Below are 23437 nucleotides of genomic sequence, written 5' to 3' on the forward strand. Positions count from 1 at the left end.
TCCGTTACTGCGGTCCCCAGCGCTAATCATCTGCGACCCCAAGTGACATTTAGGAGTGACTCCTATCACAGAGGCCAAAAATAAAAAATAAAAAAACAAAAGCCACAGGAAGAAGAGATAAACATCTTTAAGTGACAAAAGGGAATTATAAAAATGTAGACAGGAAGAAGACAGAAACGGCAACATCCACCACATGTAACACCTAAAAGTTCTCTCCTTCCTCGGAGTGGCCTGAGTTGACCACTACGGCACGAGACGAGCGGACAGGGCCGGCAGCCTGCCGTCTGTACGCGTCAGGAAAAGGCATCTCCCTTTCCAGGGGTCCTGCATTTCGGCCCCATTGACCTCTTTGGCTGGGCGGCCTTGTGCAGTGAGCAACCTGCAAAACTCAGGGACATCACTCGCTTCGTAATGACTTAGTTCGGTTACAGAGTAAGCGATGTGAACCTCTGTGTTTGACCTGAAGATGCTACAGGAAAGAGTGGGGCATTTGGTAAAGACGTGGTTCCTCACGGGCACATTAGCCGCATCAGAAAGAGCTGATCTACGCCTTGGTTATTATTTCCGCCAGCCACTGAGAGATCAGACGCAAAATAACCCGTGGCTTATTCAGATATTAACACCACGCACAACCTACACTGCCTTGCTATTTCTCTGCAGAGGGGCTGGCTACTTCCAGGTTTCTCAGCGCATTCGGAAAACTCTTGGTCATCAAGGCCTCGGAAGCCACACCTTTGTAGCAGAGCTGTCCTTAACGCAAGGGCGAGGTGGCTGGTCTTCCTGCTGGGAGCATGGGACGCGCCCTCTCCACAGCTTCCTGGACCCAGCCAGCAAAATCTAGCTCCTCTAGCAAGCACGTTTACTTTAGTTATAACCAATTCAGCCTCTTGAAAAACAGTTTGATGATTCGGCGAGTTCACCGAGATCGTGTTAATCACCTTATTGGGTTACTCCCCACGCACCTCCATGCCGTCCCCATTCAAGTTGTCATGTCCAAAAATCCCAGGGGCGATGAGTCAAAGCTCAGGAAACTTGCGGATTCCCGGAGAAATACAGCAAGGAATCAACCCCTTCCTCCCAGTAAAGAAGAAACTGCCTGGTTCTCCTCGAAACATCTCAGTGGCCCCCGAGAGAGGTGTGAACGCCCTGGGACTTGGCGGGTGTGAGGGATAAGACAGCAACGTCTACTCTGGCCCGAGAGGCCCTCCGATCACCCAGTGGGGACAGCGGGGGAGCGTGTGGTGGTGGTGAGAAGGGAGGCCGCTGGCTCCTGCCCTCGGCTACCCAGCAAGAGGACTAGTGTCTGGAAGCTGTCCCCAGCCTCCGGGAGGTCACGCGCACTCCGGGATTCACTATGTCACACCGCGCCTTTTCCTTAATTTTCACGCGAGCCAAATCCTGCCTTGAAATGACCCGAGGCACCGAGGACGCCTTGGAGAAGGCCTCGCTCGCCAGGGCGGGGGCGGGCTGGCTCACCTCGATGATGTAGAGGACCACGTTCTTGTAGAAGCAGTACAGGATGCACTTGGTCACGCGGCTGTAGCTCCAGGCGCCGTGCACCAGCAGCAGCTTCTCCAGGTAGGCGAACTGGAAGAAGAGGAAAACACGGTTCGGGAAGGCCGGGCACCTGCGACCACAAGTCGCGGGCTGGCCCTCGGGGGCCGCGACGGGCGAGGTCACAGAGAAAAGCAGATTCTGCGGGCAGGCCGGAAGACTAAAGATGGGAGTCTTCGGGCCCAGTGGGGACGGCTAACACCTGTTCCCAAACCTGCGTAACCGTCGCCTCCCCCAAACAAGTGGCTAGACGGCTAACTGCTATTCTCTCGCAATTCTCTTCAAACAGATGCTCTTTGAGGGTCTTAATTATTAAAAGAAAGCGACAGCTTGAACTGGGGGAAAAGTACGGCAGGAATCAGACACCTCGATCCAATCGCGGATCTTATGGTGACACAGGAGTGAGGAACAGGTCACCCACCCGCGCACCGGAATCTTTTTGAAAAACGGGACGCACATGCACATAAGGCCTACTCCGACCGTCAGCCTGCGGGTTAAAAACGATGACAGACACTCGGAGACGCGCGTGCGCAGGGACACACGGTCACACGTACGTGGACACGCAAACACACTCGGACACACGCCGCCTCTGCCTTTATTTCCGTTCTGTTCTCCTTTGGGCCTCTGCTAACACGGGGCGCCGTGCAATCGGGAGAAGCCAGCACCAGCGAGCAGTGAACCGCCGAGCGGAGAGCAACGCAGAGGCTCTCCTGGTCTGACACACTCGGCGACATCCTCACGTTCCAACAAAACGCTGGGCTCCTCTTTGGGGCAGACCCGAGTCACGTCTCCTTAAGCCTTCCCCTCGCCTGGCCGCCGTGCCTGGCCGGGCCATCCGCGTCCTCCTTCACGAAGGTCGCAGAGGCTCGGACCGGAGCTGGGGGGAAGGAGGTGAGAGTTCTCGGTTTCGTGGATCGCGCCGTGCTCTGGCGTGAACGCACCGGGAGGGAGGCGCCTGCTGAACTTCACGGTTCCTGTACATCCCACGAGCCTCGCACACTTGGACTTGCCCCCTGGTTGCCTTGCACTAAAACCTCAATTCCCCACTCTAAGCACAGGGCAGGGCGGGCTCCAGCTCAAACCCTGTCGCTCTACCCGGGCTGTGCTGGGAACGCCCACACACGGCAGGGATTCTACTGCCATTGGAAACGTCCCGCTGATTTCAGACAACTTCTGAAATTGAATCTAACTAACTGGACAAAAGGCTCTGACTGAAAATACAATATATGTTTTAAACCATTATTTTCAAGAGGGAGCCACATGATAATTTCTGCTAGTACTAAAGAACATCCTCTCCGATAGGACATCACCTTTGAATGAGTTCTTCCAGAAGATGAGGAGGGGGCAGGTCCCTCATCTCCGTACCCCAGAAGCTAAGTGACAGCTTCTGAATGGCAGGAGGAGGTGCACATGGAAAAATAAACTGCCCATCGAGGGTCATTGAGGGTTCTAAAGGGGAGCAGGGAATCATAAAAGAACTAGCTAAACAAATGAAAACGAAGTTTGTAGGTGCCCGTAGGTGCCCGGGACCCCCCAATGCTAAACTTCAATGGGCACACACAACACCTGCTGGAGTCATGGGGAGGATGGGGCTCAACTTGAGCGTTACAATGATTTGTTTCCAGGAAAAAAAAAAATAATACCCTAAATCAAAATGCCATTTTCATGAGGTCATTCAAAAAAACATTACGAAGGCAGGCGGCAGAAATGATTCTCTCCAGTGGAGAAGAGGCGGCCGAAGGCTCCAGGCACACACGGGCTGCTCACAGGCCAGGCGGCCCCTCACGGGACGGCCGTCAGTGCCCGGAGGGCCTCAGCGGATACGAACATGGGGCCAGCAGGGAGGACACAGAAGGAGAGCCACGCCTGCTCGCCATCGCTCCAGGATGCGTCTTGCAGCTGGATTTCCTTCTTCCGTATGTTACCCCATGGGGCACTTTCTCAAAAACCCCATCAAAAATATACTCATCCACATTAAAATGAACAGATAAAGACAAGCCGTTAGCTTCAACCAAAGACGTTTAGCATTTCATTGGGGGCAGAGGAATTCATCCAGACGGTGGCATTTCCCGCTTAGTCGGCACTGAGGGGGCGGGGTGTTGGGGGGAGAGGCTGTCGGGCAGGGAGGAACCCTAAAACAAGGGGCCTCTGCCTGATTATAAACAGGACTGTGGGATGGGCTGTGGGGGGCCTTCATCTGTTCCTGTGGCAGAGGTGACTCTTACACTGGAGGGACAAGACACCCCCTAACTAGAGTTACAGAGCCCTGCTCCCCTCTCCACCTTTCTTTGATGCTTTTAATTTGAAGAGGGCCATTGCTCCAGATCCCACATCCTATCAGTATGCAGTTTCAATAAAACAGGTCATGGAATCACCCTTCCCCAGACATTTTAAAGAAAAAGACAGACAAATATTTGCCGGGAACTCCTAGGAAACCTCTAAAGTTCCCTCCCGGCCACGTGATGCTATAACTCAAGGATTTAATAACGCCAGGGTGTAGAACATCTACAGTCGGAGACAGATTACAGGAAGTGTGAGTCCCAGAGGCCTCTGCGTGGTGGACTCGGGGAGCGAACACGCAGGTGTGCGAGGCTGGTCCCCGAGGTCACACGCAGGTCTGGTGCTCTCTGACCCTGGATGCTCGAACCTGAGGGCAGGTCACCTAAAGCGAAGGAGCCCCAGTTTCCCCCTCGTTAAACCAGAATTCCTTCCACCTGCCCCGAGCAATTATCTTGCAGATTTATTTGAAATCAGCGAAGGCACGCGATTGATTTCATGCGCTCTTCGGAGCCATGCGGATTTTGTAATTCCTCTCTCGGTCTGCAGAACCACGAGCTGGGACGGAGCCCGAGAGGTGATCTAATGCAGAGCACCCCTTGCGGGGAGGGGTGGAGCCCCCAAAGCCTCCCAGGACGCCTGCAGCCCTGGGCTGGCTCGAAGCTCTTTCCCATTTTACATGCAGCCTCTGACTCAGCTTGAAGGGAGAAAGAGCCATGATTACTCATGTTCGCGCGGTGAGGTTAACACAGGCTCCCAGCGCCCGAGGGAGCCCGCGCCGGCCGGCAACCAGCGGCGTCCAATCACGGCGCCGCGATCGCGGGCGGAGGGAGACATTGCGGGTTCACCGTGGTGTCTACAACTGCATGATCCTGCAGGCCACGCGGTCTCGGGGTGCATCCGGGGTTGGGCGGCTGGCCGCCCTCCGCTCTTTGACTGTCACTAGGGCACCCTCGGGCCTCCTGTGCAGCTACTGCGGCGTGTCAGGGGCCTCAGCGCGCGATGTCCCATCCGGGGAGGAAGGGGCTGAAGTGGGCCCGGGCGCAGGAGGCTGTGTGTGCTGCTGACCCGAGGGTCAGGGCGACGGCCCACACCCAGCTCACGCCCTCAGTAGCTGCTTCCCAGCAGCGCCCTGGGGCCGGCTGCGGAGAGGGCGGCAGCTGTCAATCACTGCTTCCCCCCGCCCTCCAGGCCCTTCCTCGATGGGGATGGGAATCGTGGGGAGCAGATGGCATGGGACGGCGTGAGGACGAGCATGCGCAAGCGCGGGAGGTACAGGGCAGAGGCGACTCCAGCAGGACCACGGGCCTGGCTGTCACCCGCCTGCAGGAGAGAAAGCATGGCCGACCGCGCAGACGGCCAGAAGAAACCGGATGATCAGGACAGGGCTGCCGAACTGCACAAGATCAAGACTACCGAGAGGCTCAAATACGCGGGTGTTTTCGCCTGCGCGGCACCTCGAAGGGGCGGCAGAGCTCCGGGGGCTGGACCGAGGGGCCGGACTCGAAGGCCACCGGACCTCCGTGCCCAGCTGGCGCCCCTGGCGACGGGATGGGACAGCTGGCCAACCGCGCTCCTGACCTGCGCGATGGCGTAGTCCGAGTTGTTGGTGGCCTGCATGCCCTCGTTCCCGCTGATGCCCACGCCCACGTGGGCCGTCTGGATCATCCCGACGTCGTTGGCGCCGTCCCCGATGGCGAGCGTGATGGCGTTCACCCGCTTCTTAACCACGTCCACGATCTCAGACTTCTGCAGCGGAGACACTCTGGAAGAGAAGTGAGAAAAACTGTGACCGTGTGTGTCCTTCCGGGAGAAACAGCTGTGATCTACATTTCGCTGCTTTAAAAGGGCAGTTATTGGACAACTTCCAAATCCAGTACATACGTTTTATGTTCATGTGCAAAGAAGATTTCAGAAAACAGTAGCTTGTGGCTTTCAAACATTTGCCAACTGCACAGATGAAACACACAACCGAAAACCAACTGAAAACAGCCTGTTTGCAATCACTCGGCTCCGTGGGAGCTGTACGTGCAGATCCCCCAGGGGCAGAGGTGCCCTCCTGCGAGACACAGGCAGTTAAGCGGGCTGCAGAAGCCGCAGGAAATGTCCTCCCAGCGATTCAGGAAGCTGGCCCAGACCATCATACACAACCAGGGGCCCGGCAGGGGCATTTTCCATGAAACCTGCCTTCACAAGAGGGAACGTAAGTTGGCAGAGCTTGACAAGGGCAGAAACAGGACCAGAGGAAGAGGAAGGAGGAAGGAAGGAGGGAGGGAGGAAGGCGGGCAGGCTTCCTCAGTCCGCCCCAAGGCTGGCGGCGGCGGTGTGTGGAGGGCGGCCGAGGCCGAGGGTCCAGGCTGGGCTCTCACAGGGCAGCAGGTCGCCTGCGACTGGGCTGAGCAGCAGCATGGCCCAAGGGGAACTACAGAGCAGCCTCTGCCGAACAGGGGCTTTGTCTCCGAAGACTCCGACAAGGTGGCCATTCCCGGGGCATCTGGGCAGAAGACCCAGTGTGAACCGAGGGTGCCTAAGGCACAGTGACGTTACTTATAATGAGGTGTTTGTTCAGCGTGGCAGGCCCGGCAGTACACCAGGACAAAATGGCTGGCACCTCGGGCCGGACTGCGTGTTATGTTAAATTCTGCACTGGTGAGCTAATCGATTTGGGAAATTTACAGGTAGACTCCTGAATCACTACAACATGCACGCGCGCGCAGGCACACACGCGCACACGCACACGCACAAAGCGAAAGAACTTTTGGGTTTCCCAGAGGACTTGTAAACGAGAATGGCCACTCAAAGCCTTTCCCAGCAGAACTATGAGGTTTCATAGGGCCTCCGACCCACAAAAATGCCTGTCTCCAACAACAACAAAAAACTTAAATTTTACCAGCTCTGGAAAAAGAGTATGTTTGGTGAGACAGCAAGCTGAATTTAAAGCACAGACACTCCGAGTGCCATTGCTCTGTTACAAAGAAATAAAAACTAGCAAGTTAGAAAAACAGAATGTGAGGGTTGAACGGGCTTTTGTTGTATGGCCTTATATCTCTTTTATCATTTCCACCGGCATTTTCACAGATGGGACTTTACAGCCTCCTGGGGTAGCAACCGTGAAAAATTATTATTACTATTTTATTACTGATAAGCATACTTAAGTATCCGAATTCTGTCCTCTGGGCGAGACTACAACAAACGTGAGTTTTCTTTCAAATATTAGGAAGGTAGAAATATGATGATGCCCCTGGCACTTCCTTCCTCTTAAATCTCAGTTTCCGCTGGCTAAACGGTCTCGGGTCCTCCAAGCGTTACTTAATAGGCAGGCTTCGGAACTTAAGAATGACTCCCAAGTACAATCTCTGGACAGCCTAGAGCAGAACGGCACAGAATGACCGCCGCCCTGGTGGCGGACGTTAGACCGACTGTAATGCAGCCTGACGCGAGATCACTGTTGTTTGTCATTAGGCTTCCCCTTACCTAAGTATAAGTGATTTTAACACACACGGATGTAAACACTTTCCAGCCCCTCCCAGTCTGAGCAAGTGCCACTTGGAGCCAATGGCTGACAGTCCTCTCTCTCATTAAACATCTGATTGGCGGACAAAGTCGCAATTCTGATTTGCTATGCAAATGGGATTTCTCATTTTATTTTCAGCTCGACAGAAGTAGAGATCAGATACGGTATGGAGAAAACCACCTAGGATTCAACGTCAAACGACTGAGTATGACTCTGCTGTGCTCCATACGGACTCAGTAAACAGGGAAAGTAATTGTATTCGTTTCTGTCTTTTCATCAATGAAATGGGGAAAATGAGAACCACCCGCTTCGGGAGGGGGTTGTGACATATCTGTGGGAAATCATTCTGGTTACTCACAAGTGTGGAACAGATGTTATTATCTACTGTCGTCCCTGCAGAAACTCAGTTACCGGGGAAAAAATGCACACCTGAGAACAGTGTATGCCATCTAACCGTGATTCCCAAACCATGTGTGTTGGTACCCTGGGATGCTACTGTGGGAAATTATACGTTTTTGAGGAAATACAGCAACATGCTTCAGGTAGTGATACAAAAGACTAGCGCAAAGTAGCTCATAGTTTCGACATGAGATCACGCTACTCCTTTGCATGACAGATGCATCTTTGTGAAGCTGAGTTGTCATGACTGCTATGATAAAAAAGCAAACACACTGTGGGAAAAAAAAAAATCAATGCACAACAGGAAACGAGAGAGGCGGTCTCCACTCCTGCTCCAAGGTGTGAGAAGTCGTACAGGGCTCGGCTGGTGCACCGTGCCATGCCATCGGTAAGTGGTCACGGTTATTTGAGGATGAAGAAAAATAAGTGTTCTTTCATTCATGTGCATTATTGTTTCAAATGTCCACTAGGTTGTTAGAATATAAATACTCCTAAGTTGCTGTGGCTCACCTACTTAATAATTAGAAAATGTTCGGTTTTTCTTTTGGCCCCCGGGCTTTACAAAGGAAATACTGAGACGTTGGGGTACTGCGAATCCAGAGAATCTGGGAACCAAAGGGTTCATCACTTCTCCCCATGAGTACATTCACCGCTCTTCAAGTGCAATTATTCACCCGCCGAAGGGGAACCTCATCTAACGGCGCCATCATTTACTGTCCAACAATTCTGCACCCGCGAAGATATCACGAGAGAACACGGAGCAGACACTCAGACAGCACTGGGCCAGCCTGAGGCTGCGACTCCTTGAGATTCTAGACGCCAGCCCAGTGATCGAGCGAGCTGCCTTCTTTATCAGCAAACCTGGCGTGATCTGGAGCGCAGGCGAGCCTGGGGCATCAGGAAGCCCGAGCATGCGAACATCGAGCTGTCAGAAGCTGGAAGGGTCGTGGTTCTGGGATAGAGAAGCTGCTAAAAAAATCCGAGCTTTTCTTGGAGGTCAAAGCTGTTGCTTTTATGTCAGGGGGGTTTAGCAATGAGCCAACCCACACGAAGACAAGTAGGGAGTCAAATACACTCAGTACATTTGTCACTGTGGGATTTGGATCGCCAAGTGGAGTCACGTCGTGATTCTGACGGCTTGGAGTAAAGTCTATGAAAGCCAACAGCTGCCTTCTCCCAAAAAGCAAAAATAAAGAGAAAAACCCAACTGGGTATATAAACCGAATCGTATCCCAGTGTTTTAGAAGCATGAAATTCTCATCAAGGATTTATTATGCCCTCAACCGTAATGCCTTGAGAAAACATGACTGCGGCACACACCGGGGGCTCGCGACAGGTGTGGGACAGCCGACTCGCACAGCGCTAACCGGCACCATCACACTTCAGCCATACGCACTAGGTTCGTGTGCCAAGTTACCACGAAGCACTAGCTGGCTCTTTTTAAATCTTAACTTGTGATCTGGAACCACATGCCACACTAAATGAGTGTTCCCAGTGTATGCTACAATCGACTGGTGAAATAAGTATTCCAGACCACATCCAGGCCAAGCGAGGCGCTTAAGACCCTTTTATATCATATTTTGGTGCATTATGAATAGAAACGTAAATTCAAAGATCTTCCATCAACTGGAGAAGAATTCTACCCACGTTTCTTTTGGCTAACACAACAGATTCTAAAATAAAAAATAAGTTTTCCTTTTGAGACTTTAAAACAAGAAATCGGTTTCCTGGAGTCTCTCATTTATGGAATGAATATGTGTTCCTGAAATTTTAAAACTCACTTTCTAAAGGTATTTCAAATATAACACTTAAGTATGACTCAGTAACTGTTTTTGCAGGCTTAATAATCATGCATTAATTTGTGTGATCTACAGAAGCCCTGGGTTCAGGGTGAGTTTCTAAATTCTGATCTTGCAACATCATTTGAACAAATGTGAACACATCCCTTCCCTTCTCGGAGCTCAGCTGCCCCGTTTGTCACAGAGGGCTGGCCTCCATCACTAATCTGTAAATGGAGCTCAGCTGAGCATGGGGACCTAAAGAAACCCCACCCAGGGGTGCCAAGAGGACTTCAACCAGAGCCCACAGGACTCACTAATCAACCAGATTCACTAAATACTTTCCCTAATTGGACTGCCAAACTTCCTTATTCCTAGTAGACAGACCTCATGACTAAAAGAGATTTGAAAGCCACTAGGCCAGATCGCTAAGTCTCAGATTCTAAGTAAGCATCAGAATCATCTAGAGAGCTTGTCGAAATACAGACTCTGATTCAGGAAGTTCCCAGTGGGAACCCCGAGAATGTACCTTTTAACAAGCTCCCATGTGATGTGATGTGATGCTCACCCATGGACCACAGTAAACTGGCCAGTGCTGACCTGGGCAAGGTCTCAAGTTCCCTCTTATTCGGGTGCTTTAGTCAGCCAAGCTTACATTCCCACAGAACAGGCTGCATGAGTGACATTTAGCAATTAATTAGCAGAAATAGCGAGTCTCGCCCCCTTCCTCCAAGCTTTGCATATGTAGGTTCTTCTTTGCTTTTAAACCCAAATTAGTAAGTACAAATTTAGGTTGGAATTTCATCGAAGATAATCTTCCAATCTGAGTGTCTCACGTAAGAGGGTGAGAGGGGGAAAATAGTAACCAAAATAAGGTATTCGGGACACCGTAAGGTTTTTTAAATGATGCAGAAACCAATATATGTGATTTCATTTTGATTTCATCTTCCTGTTAACTGAAAGATAATATCCTATGGAAGGGATGTTCTTTGATTAAAAAAAAACTATTAATGTATACTATTATACATCTTATTTCTTATAGCAGTCAGTGATCCTAAATGTTTGAAAAAATTACAGCACCTTAAATGAAAATTCCTATAGAGCTTGTAGATATTCAAACCCCTAACGAGAGCCTGAACTCTTTAAAAACAATTAAATTACCGTACGTATCTGTTTAATAAACGTGTCCTCGGCTGACCCACACCCATTCTGATCCGTGTGATGTCTCTTTAGATGCATTTAGTGCATTGACGCAGGGCCGGTTGTCCAGGCCTTTTGGACGGTTACTCCCTTCTGGAATGTTCTACATCTGTGCTCTGACCCAAAGCGTGTGACTCTCTCACACTTAACCTCATGCCTCAGGCTTTTGGTACATCTCACCGCAGCTCCAAGCTCCAAAGGTGGATCACTTGGGCAGCTTGGGATGGCGCCCAGAGCGTGGGGGCAGCGGGCTGGGGGTGAGGGGCTGGCGGGAGGAAGGACAGGTAGAGGCGAAGCCAGTAGCTAGCTGAGACTACCTTTGTGTGTAGCCACAAAGAAGTGACGTTTAAACTCAGCCACTCGGCGGTCCCAAAGCAGACTTAAGTGCTCCCCCCTTGTACGAACTCGCACATGAAGAGGAGCTACGTTGTGCATGGGGGTTTCATTGCAAGGCATCCGGGGCCCGGCCAGCAGGCAGCGGCATGAGTCTGGGGGCTGGCGCAGAGCGCGTTCTGCGGGGCGGACGAGGGGCTTGCGGAGAATGTGGAATGCAGGGCAGAGGCGGCGGCGGCGCGGCCCCAGCGGCTGGCCGGCATGCGAGCAACACGCACGCACGCTCACACGCATGCACACACACACGCACGCACGCTCAGGGCCCACGCGACTGGCAGCGTGAAAGACGGCGCCTCCTGCAGAAGGCCGCGTGAGCAGGGGTACTGTTCCCCTACTGCTCTCATCAGTGGCCTCGCAAAAGAGCCGTCGGGATGGCAGACCCCAGGGGACCCCGTGGACTACCGTCGTTTCAAGAATCGATCCTGAAATTATTTAATAGGCGTGTTTACTTCTAGAAACGCTACTCGGTGTGACTGGCCGTATCCACTGCGTGGGACACGTCTGTCCCTCCGACCTTCACCTTTCATTCCTTTCCCATCCGTCCCTTTCTTCGCCCTACCCTAAGTGCTAATCCAACGGCAGTGCACATTCAGTAAATGGCGACTGACGACCAAAATCATGATTCTTAGGCTAATTACATCTCTAAGCATAACTATAAACGATAGGAAAAAAAAAAAACACAGCTCCATATAAATATCACACTTAGGAACATGCTATTGGTGTGCAATCATGAAAGACTACTTCTACTCATACGGGGATGGAGAGAAGGAAAGGAATTCAAAAATGACCATACCCCTCTGTGGGATACGAACTTATCATCCTTAGAGAATAGTCAAAAACACCCCGCTGTTCCTGTGGTTTAGGGACAGACACTTCCTAACTAAACTTCCTAACTAAACACAACAGTGTCTTTGACTCTGTTTCTTACTAATACCCTATAGAAACATTACGGGCTTACTACGGGCTCTTTTGGGGACCAGCTCCTACTGACACAGAGCTGTCAACAACCTTTGGCCTCACCGAGGGCCCTCCTGGGAGAAGGACGATGCGCGAGCTTGGTCTTTTCACCCGCCCGGTCCTGCCGATCACAATGCTTTGGCTATTATAAGCCGACCGCTCGCCCTCCCGCCTCAGCTTGCATAAGCACCTCGAGGGCTCAGCAGACGCCAGCTCACCAAGTCGGTCTCTACAAAGGGTCTTAGGGATGTCGGGGGAGGCAAACCACCCACCCGAGTCTTTATAGTTAAGCATCTGACTGCGTATCTGCTCTTTGCACAGTGACTCGTGTCTAAGATCACATTCTATCACAATCTTGAATACCTCAGCACCTTTGCACTATTGATGACCACTCAGCACAGTGCCTAGTAGAATACGCAGTTAACCTGCTGATTCAATAAAATGATGGGCCCGTAGCTCATTTTCGGTGATAAAAATTTTCACGAAATAGCCAAGGACCCTGATGTGGTCCAGCCACCCCTGTGAGATACGGGCCAGCACGCTGCAGGGTTTGTTGAGCAGCTGATCAAAGGTCCAGAGGGACCGATGGCGTCACTTATTTTGGTAAGCTGAAACAGACATGCTTTGGCAACATTCCCCATATTTTACCATTATCAGCCCTAAAGTCATCTCTCTTTGATTACGCTGAAGGGTGACTGCAAGCTACGAGCGCCGTGTGACAAAGTCTGACTGCGCCAGGTGAGGTGAGAAGCAGGCAGCTTTGGTATCATCTTGCTTCGTACCTTGGTGGTAGGTATGAGTCTGTGGTGATCTCAGGAATTTAACATACATATCTGGGCATATACGAAGTTCGAATTGCAGGAAGGTTAAAATTTCCATGGCGTCTTGGAAGTACAAAGATAATTTTCATCATGGTATAAGTATTTGCTGGTTTTTTCAAAAATACTGGAGTTAAAAGTTTCCACATTCCAGAAAAGACTCTATAGGTATAAGTCAACTTTCAAAAAGGGGAATTGAGTTCTCCTTCATACTCTACCAGAGCGGGGGTGGGGAGAAGAGGGAGGGAGAGAGAGAGAGGAGGGAGAGGGAGGAGGGAGGCAGGCTGTAAATGAGACAGAACATGAGAGCTTTTTAAAAATACTATTTATATAAATTTGCCACTATAACAATTACCAATTATCAATAATAATTTCCTTGTTTAAAAGGTTCACTTAACCCATTCAATATTTCATAATAACAGAAAGCCTGAGGGGTCACCGATTATCTCAGCGATACACACACATACACAGAGCACAGAATCTAGTCTTGATCTCCCTTTTGGTCTTGACCTTGAAAAACAACCTTGCTAGTGTCTTAACCAAAGCATTCTGTTCTTTCATCTTGAATGTGTTACCCACAGGTTAAATATGAATAATTTTAAGACCAGATAGTCTTGTCATCTGAAGCCACCCTTATGACCCCGTCTGGATTTCAAACTCTGAAAATTTCCTCCACAAACAAGAATTTTAACGGGAAGAAACCCTAACAACTGCTTTGGGGATGAGGCAATATATTCATTCATCACCAATCTTAATGACTACATGACCATTCACCATGCTACGAGCAGTCTCTCCTCTCCAGCCTCGGAGGTAGAGATCAACCATCCTACAGTTGTGAGTCATGAGGGAACGTGATATCCTTTATTAATGGAACAAAAACATGATAACCTGATCCGGCTCGGTGGCTGTGAATGCTGCCCGTGCAGCTGAGGCTTTCAGAGTCGCTCTCGGAAAAAGGGAGGACACCCTGCCTGCTCAAGATCAGTTTACCCCAGCGCCGAGAAAGGGCTCACTTTGAAATGAGTATACCCTGCTTGAGGCTTTGGAATTTACGCATCCGCGCTTGTGTTCATGACAATTTTATCACATGTCGGGGGAAACAGAGCAAAGCAGCACTCAGGCGGGAGCCCAGCTTCTGAAAACCTAACATCTCCACCACACGGCGTAGAATGTATTAAGATCTGGGCAACCACATTTTATGTCAACATTTAATGGCTCGTATGTTGTGAATTACATACAGTTTTATATTTGCTGAAATCGACTGGTTATAGTGTGTTTCTTCCTGTTCTTGGCTGAAAAAAACAGGGCAGCCTAGGAAGGCTGGGATTTAAATAAAAGATATTAGATCCTTCTGTTCCCAGGCTGAAACAAGGATTAGAATAACACATTTAAATACCTTAATGTTTTTAGCACAAAAAGCATTAATTTGATACTCTGCTTCCTTGAAATGCTTTATTAAGGTCCCTGAGACCCTCTCAGGAGTGTCTGCCTGCCTTGAAGTTAACATACATTTATTGTTCTCCACTGCAAATTTCACTAGTATTTCAAAACAGCGTGCCTGGCCTCCTCTGTGAGGAAGGTGGGAATAAAAAACAGAACCAAGAGGAAAGCTGAGAAGTGTTGGAGTTCTGACGTTTCAGAGCAAGCTGATGGCTCCTGCAGGACCAGGCGCCGTGAGCTCATGCCCCACTAAAAATTAATGACGACCAAGATCTCACTAAAAATTGATGACGACCAGGATGTTTAATGATATGATTTTAATTCGATCTGCCTTTCACCTGTCACCTGTGTCTGGAACAAAGGTCATCTGATTACCAGTCCAATAAATATGCCAACTGGAACCAGCTGTCCTCTCGAAAAAGTGGGTCAGCCTGTGTACCTCCAACCGTCACCTCAATCCTAATCGGAACGACAGAGTGCTAAGAGCCCCAGGGTGGGCAGGGCCAGCTCGAGTGCACCCATGGCTGGGGAATCAGTTCACAGATTAATGCATACCCCCTACCCCCCTTTTTTTTTAAAATTTGAGAGTGGAATTTGTTGGGTGGACGTGGAGATAAGTTCGATGAAGCTTTCTTCCAAGCAGCGTACACCCTTCCTTGAACCTGGAGCCTGTATTTAATAAGCCATAACTCTTGATCTTAACAGCGAGAAGCGATAATGCTTTGCTTTTCTACTACCACGTTTCTACAACTGTTTAAACAAAGAGGTACCTTTGTTCAAACCCATAGAATGGACAAGTCTAAGAGTGAGCCCTAACGGACACTATGGACTCTGGGTGACAATGACGTGTCACTGTAGGTTCGCGGGTTGTAACAAACGTACCGCTAGGGTGGGGCATGTTGGTAATGGGGGAGCTTCCCAGCGTGTAGGGACTGGGGGGAGGTGTACGGGAAATCTCTATACCTGCCCCTCAGTTTTTCTGTGACCTTAAAATTGTTCTAAATATATATTTTCCCCAAAAAGGGGGTGGGTTTGAAACGAGGCAGCAGGAGTCTGCCACTCTCAAATTAAAACATGAAAATGGCACCTAATGATTCTAGACGTCTGTGAAAGTCCTGGAGACTTTAGATCGACAGACCCACACCAGGCAGAGGGCGCAGGAGGTCCAGGTGGTGGAGGGGTGGGTATGGGCAGGCTGGTCAACCACATGGGGGTCTGCATAAAGAGTCGACGCGAGCCCCAAGACGCTGCGTGCCCACAGAAGAAATATATTATAATAGTCAGTTATAACAGTGGCCAACTTGTCTACTGCGAAGCTGAATTTGCAGCTTGTGCCGCTAGTTGATTAAGACCGTCGCGATAGTCCTTCTCTGGACAAAGTCTGGTCGGAAAGGCAGCCAGCTGCATGCTTCTGGCTCCATAATTACGCTGTGAGCTACCTGGTGTCAGGGATTCGTTTTATCCGTCTTCAAATCCCAACACCAAAAGCGATGCCAAATGTTTGTTGGATTACCTGTTGTTCAATGATCTTTTGGGACTTTAAACACAGCTCTCTTTCTCCTCCTTAATTATAATTATTTCCATGTCAGGTTCAAGAATAACGATCACCTTGCAGTTTTGATCAAAGGAAGTGAGAGATTAAGGGTATTTGTTCATTACAACGGCTGTTTAGAGAAGCCCAAATCTCAACGTCCGAGTCCACCTGGAAGATCTATTTTTCAGAGTAATTAATACATGGTCGGCCATGTAAGTAACAGTCACCACCTCAAAATCAAGTTTGCCCTCTATGGGGTTTGATGGGCGGCGGGGCGGTGGGGGCGGGGAGGGGTTGGCGCTGCTAACACCTGCTGCCTCCACCTTGGTTCGCAGCTGCGGTGTATCAGCGAGTGAGACCACGTGTGAGAAACACCTGTAATTACACCCACCCGACAGCTGAAAATGGGAGACATCAACCAAATGAGTGTCAGCTAAGGTAATGGGACAGACGGAGAGGTTACAGCAGCGTCACAGCAAGTTTCGGTGAACGACCCCCCTTTCTTTCATTTACACACGCATACGGTATCTCGTTAAATCGAATTGGCGTATACTATAAATAAAGTCTAAAGTAGTGATATCTTTGGTGGTATAATGTTTTTCAAGCAATGTAGCAAAAATGACCTGTCACCACTTAGATCGGAGTGACCCAGTTTCCAAGGCAAAGTGACAGGTACCAGGCCAGACCTTTGTGTGGGCTCCAGGGACATGGAAATGATGAAAGCCCGCACTGTGCCAATGAAGCACCTCTTTTTATCAAATGGCCAACACCCGGAGCTGTACAAGACCAGAACCGGGTCCTGTGTCCTGGGGTCCAAGGCGACAATAACCCCCGAGTAGGGAAGGTCTTTACGGTTCTGTGGGTCGCTGAGAAAATTCCACCCACCCTCTGACCGCTGCCCCCGCCCCTGGGAGAGTTAGTTCTCTTCCCCTGAGGTTTTCGGGTGCAGAGAAGGGAGAAGGCCACCCCGGCGATGAGCACGTGTGGTTGTGACGAGGGCGGGTGTGGAGAACGCGTCGGGGCGCGGAATCGGAAGACGGCACGTAGGCAAGGTCCTCGCCACTGCTCGTCGGAGGTACAGCCTCCCCGGTGCCGTTCTGCCTCCTCCGTGACCAACGGTGAGGATTCTAACGTCCCTTAAGCTCTAAAACCTACACTGTTTTGTTCTTTTTGTTAATGGAATACTGTGTGGATTTGCGTGCCATCCTGGAGCGGGCGCCATGCCGATCTTCTCTGCATTGTCCTGTTTGGTAGATGTGCTGCCAAAGCGAGCGCTGAAACCTATACTTTTAAGTCAATGGCAAAAACTTGAGGATATAATGACGCGGGAGGAGCAGGAGCAGGTCCCGACTTTGCACGTACTGTTTATCCATCAGTAGCTGGGCCGAGCGCCTCCCACACACTGGCTGACTAATCATCGCTGCAACTCTGAGGAACCGGTATTAACCTGACCAGCTCGTGGGTGAGAACACTAAGCTCAGAAAGGTTAACCCCATGCACCGAAGGCCACAAAACCTGACGAGTGGCTAGGACAGGACCTAAACGCAGCTGTCTCGGCCCAGAGCCTGCGTGCCCCTCACCTGCCACTGTGGGACACCCGATCGGAAGCTCTGCTGAGCAGTCGGGCCAGGCCTGGCTGGGGGACAGCGCACGGGCAAGCCAGCTTCCGCCCCTAGCACCGAGAACTCAACAAAGTCACCTGATCCCACGGTTCTCGGCTGTCTGCTTGGAGTCTGGGAACGTCACCACTGCCATCTGCCTTGCAAGGTAGCCAGGAAGGTGCTGAAGGTGAATGCATGCTCTTACCTTTCTTGGAAAGGTAAGAAAAAGAAAACCATATCTCAGTTTCTACCTGATTCTTGGATTAAGAGCCAAGCACCCTTATCACTTCTCCACCGAGGACACCGTCCCGGCTCCACGCTGGTCCTGGCTGGAATGTTCTCTCATAAGTCCCGGGCTCAGGACCTCTTAGGGTCTTCAGGAAGAAGACGGAAGAGAAATGGCAAAGAAGACGATTTCAACTGATGTGGCCCTGTCTGCATTTATCATTCCTTTCTCTTAAAGTCCCACATCGAATTGTTTCCACGTATAATTTTACATAGACTTTCTTTACACACCAAGCCATCAGATTATATACTATATTCACACTAATAGTCACACACGTTGAATGTGAGTAAATGTAAACACAAACAGACTGCGAGTTTTTGCACGGTAAAGACCGTCTTCAGTTTTTTAAGTGTCTATACGGCCGACACAGTGCCTGGCAGACAAGGGCCGTTGCCAGTTTTACCTGCGTGAATCAGGGTGCGGATTAATGTGAGCGGTTATGATATATGCTACGAGGGAACTGGCATGCTGGAGCTTTGGAGCAGAGAGTGAATGAGGAGCAAAGAAAGAACTCTGTCATTGTGAGCACACCTCTCTCAGCGGCTTTGTCCCTGGGCGAAGCTGGGAGCTAACACGAGCAAGGCCCGCCCCCGAAGTCAGGACCGGAAGAGCACCAGCGACCTTCTTGAGTGAACAGCACTGTACGACGAACCAGTGTGTCCTCGTGCCCCAAAGCGGTGCCTGCTAGTCACTGGCATGATTACACGCACATGGAAAACGTGCAAGCATCACACGCACGAGCTCCTCTTCAAGGAATCAAACACGGAGGAGTGATTCTTTTTCATCTGTAGACTGCAAACGGTTTTGCTTCCTGGCCTCGCCCCCAAAAGCAACACAGAACAGCCGAGTGCCGAGTGCCGTTAGTGTAAGTGGGAGTCTCTCACCAGACGGCAAGAAATGGATATAAAACGAATCTTGAAAAGCCCGCTAACGATGTAAAATGACCCGAGGCAATGGACAAGCCAATGACAGAACTACGACAGAACTAACGGCAACAGGTAACCGTTTTCAGTGAGCCTAAAATCCTAATGAAATCTGGAATGATCCTCTTACGTCCCATTTAATCTATCGCTACGGTGAAAAAAAAAAAGAATATAAAAAGTATTTTGTTTCTGAAATGATGAAATTTTACGACAAGACAGTCAATCAAAATTCGAATTTGTTCTTTATATTTGATCGAAACGATTTTAAGAGCCAAGACCTCTCTGCCTCCCCCTGACGTCACACAGCCCAATGGGCACACGGGACTTCGAGCCTGCTGAAGCTGAAGGCGTTCATTTTCAGTCCGAGGAAAAGACTTCTCGACAGTACCGAAGACAGTTTTGACTGCTTTCCAAGAAGCTGGCTGCAGCCCATCAGCTCATATTAGTAAAAACTCAAAAAAAAAAAAAATTAAAATCACATAGTGTTTTTTATTTTCCACATTCGAAATGTTTGAAAGGTGAAGTTTTCCGAGGAAGCAAGCAGAAGGCCTCCGCTTCCTGGAAAGATGCCGCCTGATGGGCCTGGGCGGCCGGCACAGCGATGAGCCTCTGCGCGCGTGTGACTTGCGCACGGACGTCCCTGAGCTGCGGCGGGGGCCGGTGCCTTTAATGAGGCACCGGTGACCTTCCCTGTCGGTTTTCTTTGTCCCTTTAGGGACGCTTCGTCAGCCTGGTGTGAAGTTAAAGTCCTTCGTAGGACAAAGAGAAAGTATGTTAAGCAGCCCGGCTCCGCAGGCTGCAGCAAACCGGGCACCCGGGATAGACACACGGGGCGGGTAAGTGGGGCCTGGGGGGCGGCCCGCTGCCGTGGGGTGCCGCGGCGACAGACAGGGCTACGGTCTGGGCCGAGACGGGCGTATCTGCAGTGCGCCTAACAGCTCTTAAAATAAGTCGCAGACACGGTGCCAAGTGAGAGGGGACCGACTTCTTTTCAAGTCCTTGAGCGAATGAGGAAGAGAAGAACACACAGGAATGTTGCATAGTGCGCTCTAACGGTAATTAAGAAATGGCCGTTTTCTATTCTTCCAGATGCCAAAACAGATTTGTCCTGAACCCTGGGGGCTGAGTTTCGGTGCACCCGCTCGCCAGGTGCTGAGGACACGGGACGCCGTCGCACCAGAACGCTGCCTCGTGACTCTGGCAGGGCTGCCAGGGCTCGTGAGCGCGGGCCTCGCCGAGGGCAACTGAAAGACTATGCTGCAGCCAGGGAGGAGCCCCCCTCCCTGCTGAGGGCTGCCTTCCTCCCGCGGACCCCCAGAAGGCCGGCTCCGCGGCCAGGGCTTCACGGCTTAACCCCCGCATTCACCGTCATGCCCGCACGTGGCGGGCACGCAGGCACACCTGTGGACAGCCCGCCACACGAGAGCGGCAGTCTCCAAACGCCCAGCGACACGGGCCCCCCGCCGTGAGGGAGGCCGAGCGCAGAGGTCGTTAAAGGGAGGGGGAGTGAGGAACCACACGACGGGGGGCGTCTGGGCAGCGCTCACGACCGGCTCCGAGCTGGGCGCTGGATGGGCTGCAGACGGTCCTGGAGGCGTGCGGGGTCCAGGTGACGGGGCGGCGGTGGGGCCGCACGTGGGCTCCCCGGGTGCCCCGGCCAGGTGCGTGTGGGCCGCTGCTTGCTCGGTGGACCTGCCGGCGCAGCTCGGACGGTGCTCCTGGGCGTGCTGGGCCCCAAGTCCGCTACCCCACCCGGTCTCTTGGCAAACGAGCTAAGGGCCCCGCTGGGCGGCGAGTGCCATGGGCGGGTCCAGAGACCCCGCGGTGACCACGACCCGTCCCTACCCCAGGACTCCACGCTCCCATACGAGAGCGACGCTGGTTTACAGGCCCCAGCCTGGCGGACAGCGCCGCCTGCCAGAGCACAACGGCTCGGCCCGAGACGCAGTGGGGGGCGGTGAGCAGAAGGGTTAGAAAAACTCCCAGAAAACCTTCTCTGAGCTCGTTCTGCAGGAGGGACGGACAGAGGCGGTGGGCCGAAGTGGCCGAAGAGTCAAGCGGAGAGAACAGTGTGAACAGATCTGGCGAAGCCTGAACGGACTAAAAATCCGTAACACTGATGCGTGGGTCAACTAGCAGCCTAGCATACTGCCGACGAGTGTGCGTGTGCGTGCGCGCAGACTACACGTAACCGCCGAACGGGGACCTCGCTCCAGCAACGTGGGCTGAGCGAGTACCCAGGCGGGCAGACAAGGTCACAGGCGTCAGCACGCTCCCGAGAGCAGGAGCCAGGCGCGGCGCGCCGTCGAGAACGCGCCCACGGGCACAGACGTGTGCCCGCGGCGATGCCGAGGGCGGTCGGCGAGTCGGAGGGCTGTGTGCACCGGCGCACGCGACAGACCCACATGCACCCACACGGGCGTGCAGAGACGGAACCGGGAGCGGCAGCCGCGCCGCGTCTGAGCAGAACGGACTTAGGGGTGTCTCCCCTTCATTCTGCTTTGTCTCCCAGCATTAACGCGTATCATTTCAGCGACAAAAGAGCAAGCAGGTTCTTAACAATGAAAGCTGATTAAATACCCTGAGAGGCCTTGCTCAGGTGCACACTCCTCATAGCTATGACTGAACTTTCCAAACATGAAGCACATAAAAAAAAAAAAAAAAAAAACCAAACGTCAACGAGATGCTGACTCTGCTTTGCACGGCGCTGCTATCCCGCCGGTCATGGGCACGATGTCTTACAAATGGTTCCAGGCTCACTGAACATCTCTGGATGAGGTCGAGGTCAAAATAAGCCAAGGCCGTGAGAGGTTCACTTACTCACCTTCAGAAAACCACAGAGAATGAGGAAACCACCAAACAAATTGCATGTACAGGGAAGCTAGCTTTCACCCGGAGGTGGCGGCTTCGTTCCCTGAGGACAGCGGTGCTGGCTGTGGGCTCACGGGCCCCCTGGCAGCTGACGCCCCCGACCCCTCCATCAGTTTTCCAGCACAGGCTTAACGACGGTCAGACTCATGATTTTTCGACTGTACGATGGTGCGGAAGCAATACGCATTTGGTAGGAACCGTGCTTTGAGTTCTGCATTTCCATCCTCTCCGGGGCTAGCATTCCTAGTGTGATGCCGGACAGCGGCAGCTCCCGGTCAGGCCCGTGATCACGAGGGTGAACCGCCGACGCTCTACGGCAGGACGATGTGCTGGATGATTCCGCCCGGCCGCGGGCGAACGCCAGTGTTCTGAGCACGAGCGAGGCACGCCAGGCTAAGCTGGGATGCCCAGTGAGTCGGCTGTTTCAAATGCAACGTGGACTTACGATCTTTTCAACTTGCGATGCGTTCGTCTGCGTGTGACCCCACCGTAAACTGAGGGGCAAAGAGAACGCCAGATTCCCAGGCTTTACTGAATTCCCAGCGTAATCCTAAGAAGATTTCTATTTTTTTTCCAAGCAACTCTTTCAAATTTGACATCTACAAGCCGATGTTTCTTACATGCGAGGAATTATTTTTAATGTAAGTGCCAATGATCAGAAAGTAAGGGGACAATATCACAGTTGCCTTAAGTAATTCATTCTTCTCCATAGTGACCAGACGTCCTGTTTCAACTTCCTTCTTACTTAAAAAAAAAAAAAATAATCTGGACACACGCACAATGGGTTTGCTGCTCTCCGTTCCTTTTTCTCACTGTAGCCTCGCTCTTCCCACTGCACGAAGTTCCTCGGGGGTCCCCTCCAGGGACCGGCCTGCGCCAAGCAGATCACCATTCCGGGGGCTTCCTGGCCAAGCCATGGAGGTGAGGGACGAGTCTCCTGCCTTCACTGCGGTAACGGCTTTGCGGCCATTTGCCTGCGTTGAAACTCATCATTAAATACATGCAGTTTTCGTATACCAGTTATGCCTCAACGAAACTGTTAAAGATATATAATGGTCTGTTTTGTTTGTCTGTTTATTTTGTTTTTTAGATTCCGCATATAAGTGAAATCATATGGTATTTGTCTTTCTCTGTCTGACTTATTTCACTTAACATAACACTCTCTAGGTCCATCCATGTTATTGCAAATGGTAAGATTTCATTCCTTTTCATGACCAAGTAATATTCCAAGATATATGTATATATATTATATAATATACGTAATTACATATGCACATAAAATATCCATATATATTATATATTACATACACACACACATACCCCACATCTTTATCCATTCATCTATTGATGGATACTTAGGTTGCTTTCATATCATTTCAAATAATGCTGCAATCATAACTATGAATGGTGTCAAATAGGCCCTATACATATTGGTGATCACATTGTAAAGTATATAAATGTCTAACTACCATGTTATACACCTGAAACTAATATAATACTTTGGCCGTAATCGAAAAAAAATACATATATATATACACACACACATATATATCTGTTTTATTCCACCCTCATTCCCGGTGGCCTGTTTTTCCTGACAAAATCTCCTCCTTCAACTCTGCAGCTTCCTGTCTCACCTCAGCGACCTTTGACTCCATTTTGAAGACCCGATGTCACCTCCTCCTCAGAGAGGTCCCCTCTGACGCCCCTCCCATCTCGGGCCCCCGCACCGTGCCTCCAGCGTACCCCGAGCTGTCCTCCTCCACATTCTCGCCATCGCCCGGTCAACCCCACTCAGAACATTCACCCGTTACCCCACAATAGCCAGTTATGTGTCTGTCATCTCTGAGGGACTAAATCCGGGAAGGCAACGACTGTTTTCTTTTGTACCCTCA

At 51.1% G+C, this 23437-nt stretch overlaps 1 protein-coding gene across 4 annotated transcripts in view; it reads right to left on the minus strand.

Annotated features, from left to right (window-relative positions):
- Positions 1–23437, minus strand: part of ATP8A2 (ATPase phospholipid transporting 8A2) — a 476394-nt gene that overhangs the window by 172659 nt on the left and 280298 nt on the right. For all 4 annotated transcript variants that reach the window (XM_036228443.1, XM_036228444.1, XM_036228445.1 and 1 more), the window contains exons 26-27: positions 5413–5596; positions 1477–1587 (exon numbers count right to left, since the gene is read on the minus strand). In XM_036228443.1, the coding sequence (XP_036084336.1) occupies positions 1477–1587; positions 5413–5596 (295 nt within the window). The remainder of the gene's footprint in view (positions 1–1476; positions 1588–5412; positions 5597–23437) is intronic.

Source organism: Rousettus aegyptiacus, unplaced genomic scaffold (genome assembly GCF_014176215.1).
Source record: "Rousettus aegyptiacus isolate mRouAeg1 unplaced genomic scaffold, mRouAeg1.p scaffold_m13_p_11, whole genome shotgun sequence".
Taxonomy (NCBI): Eukaryota; Metazoa; Chordata; class Mammalia; order Chiroptera; family Pteropodidae; genus Rousettus; species Rousettus aegyptiacus.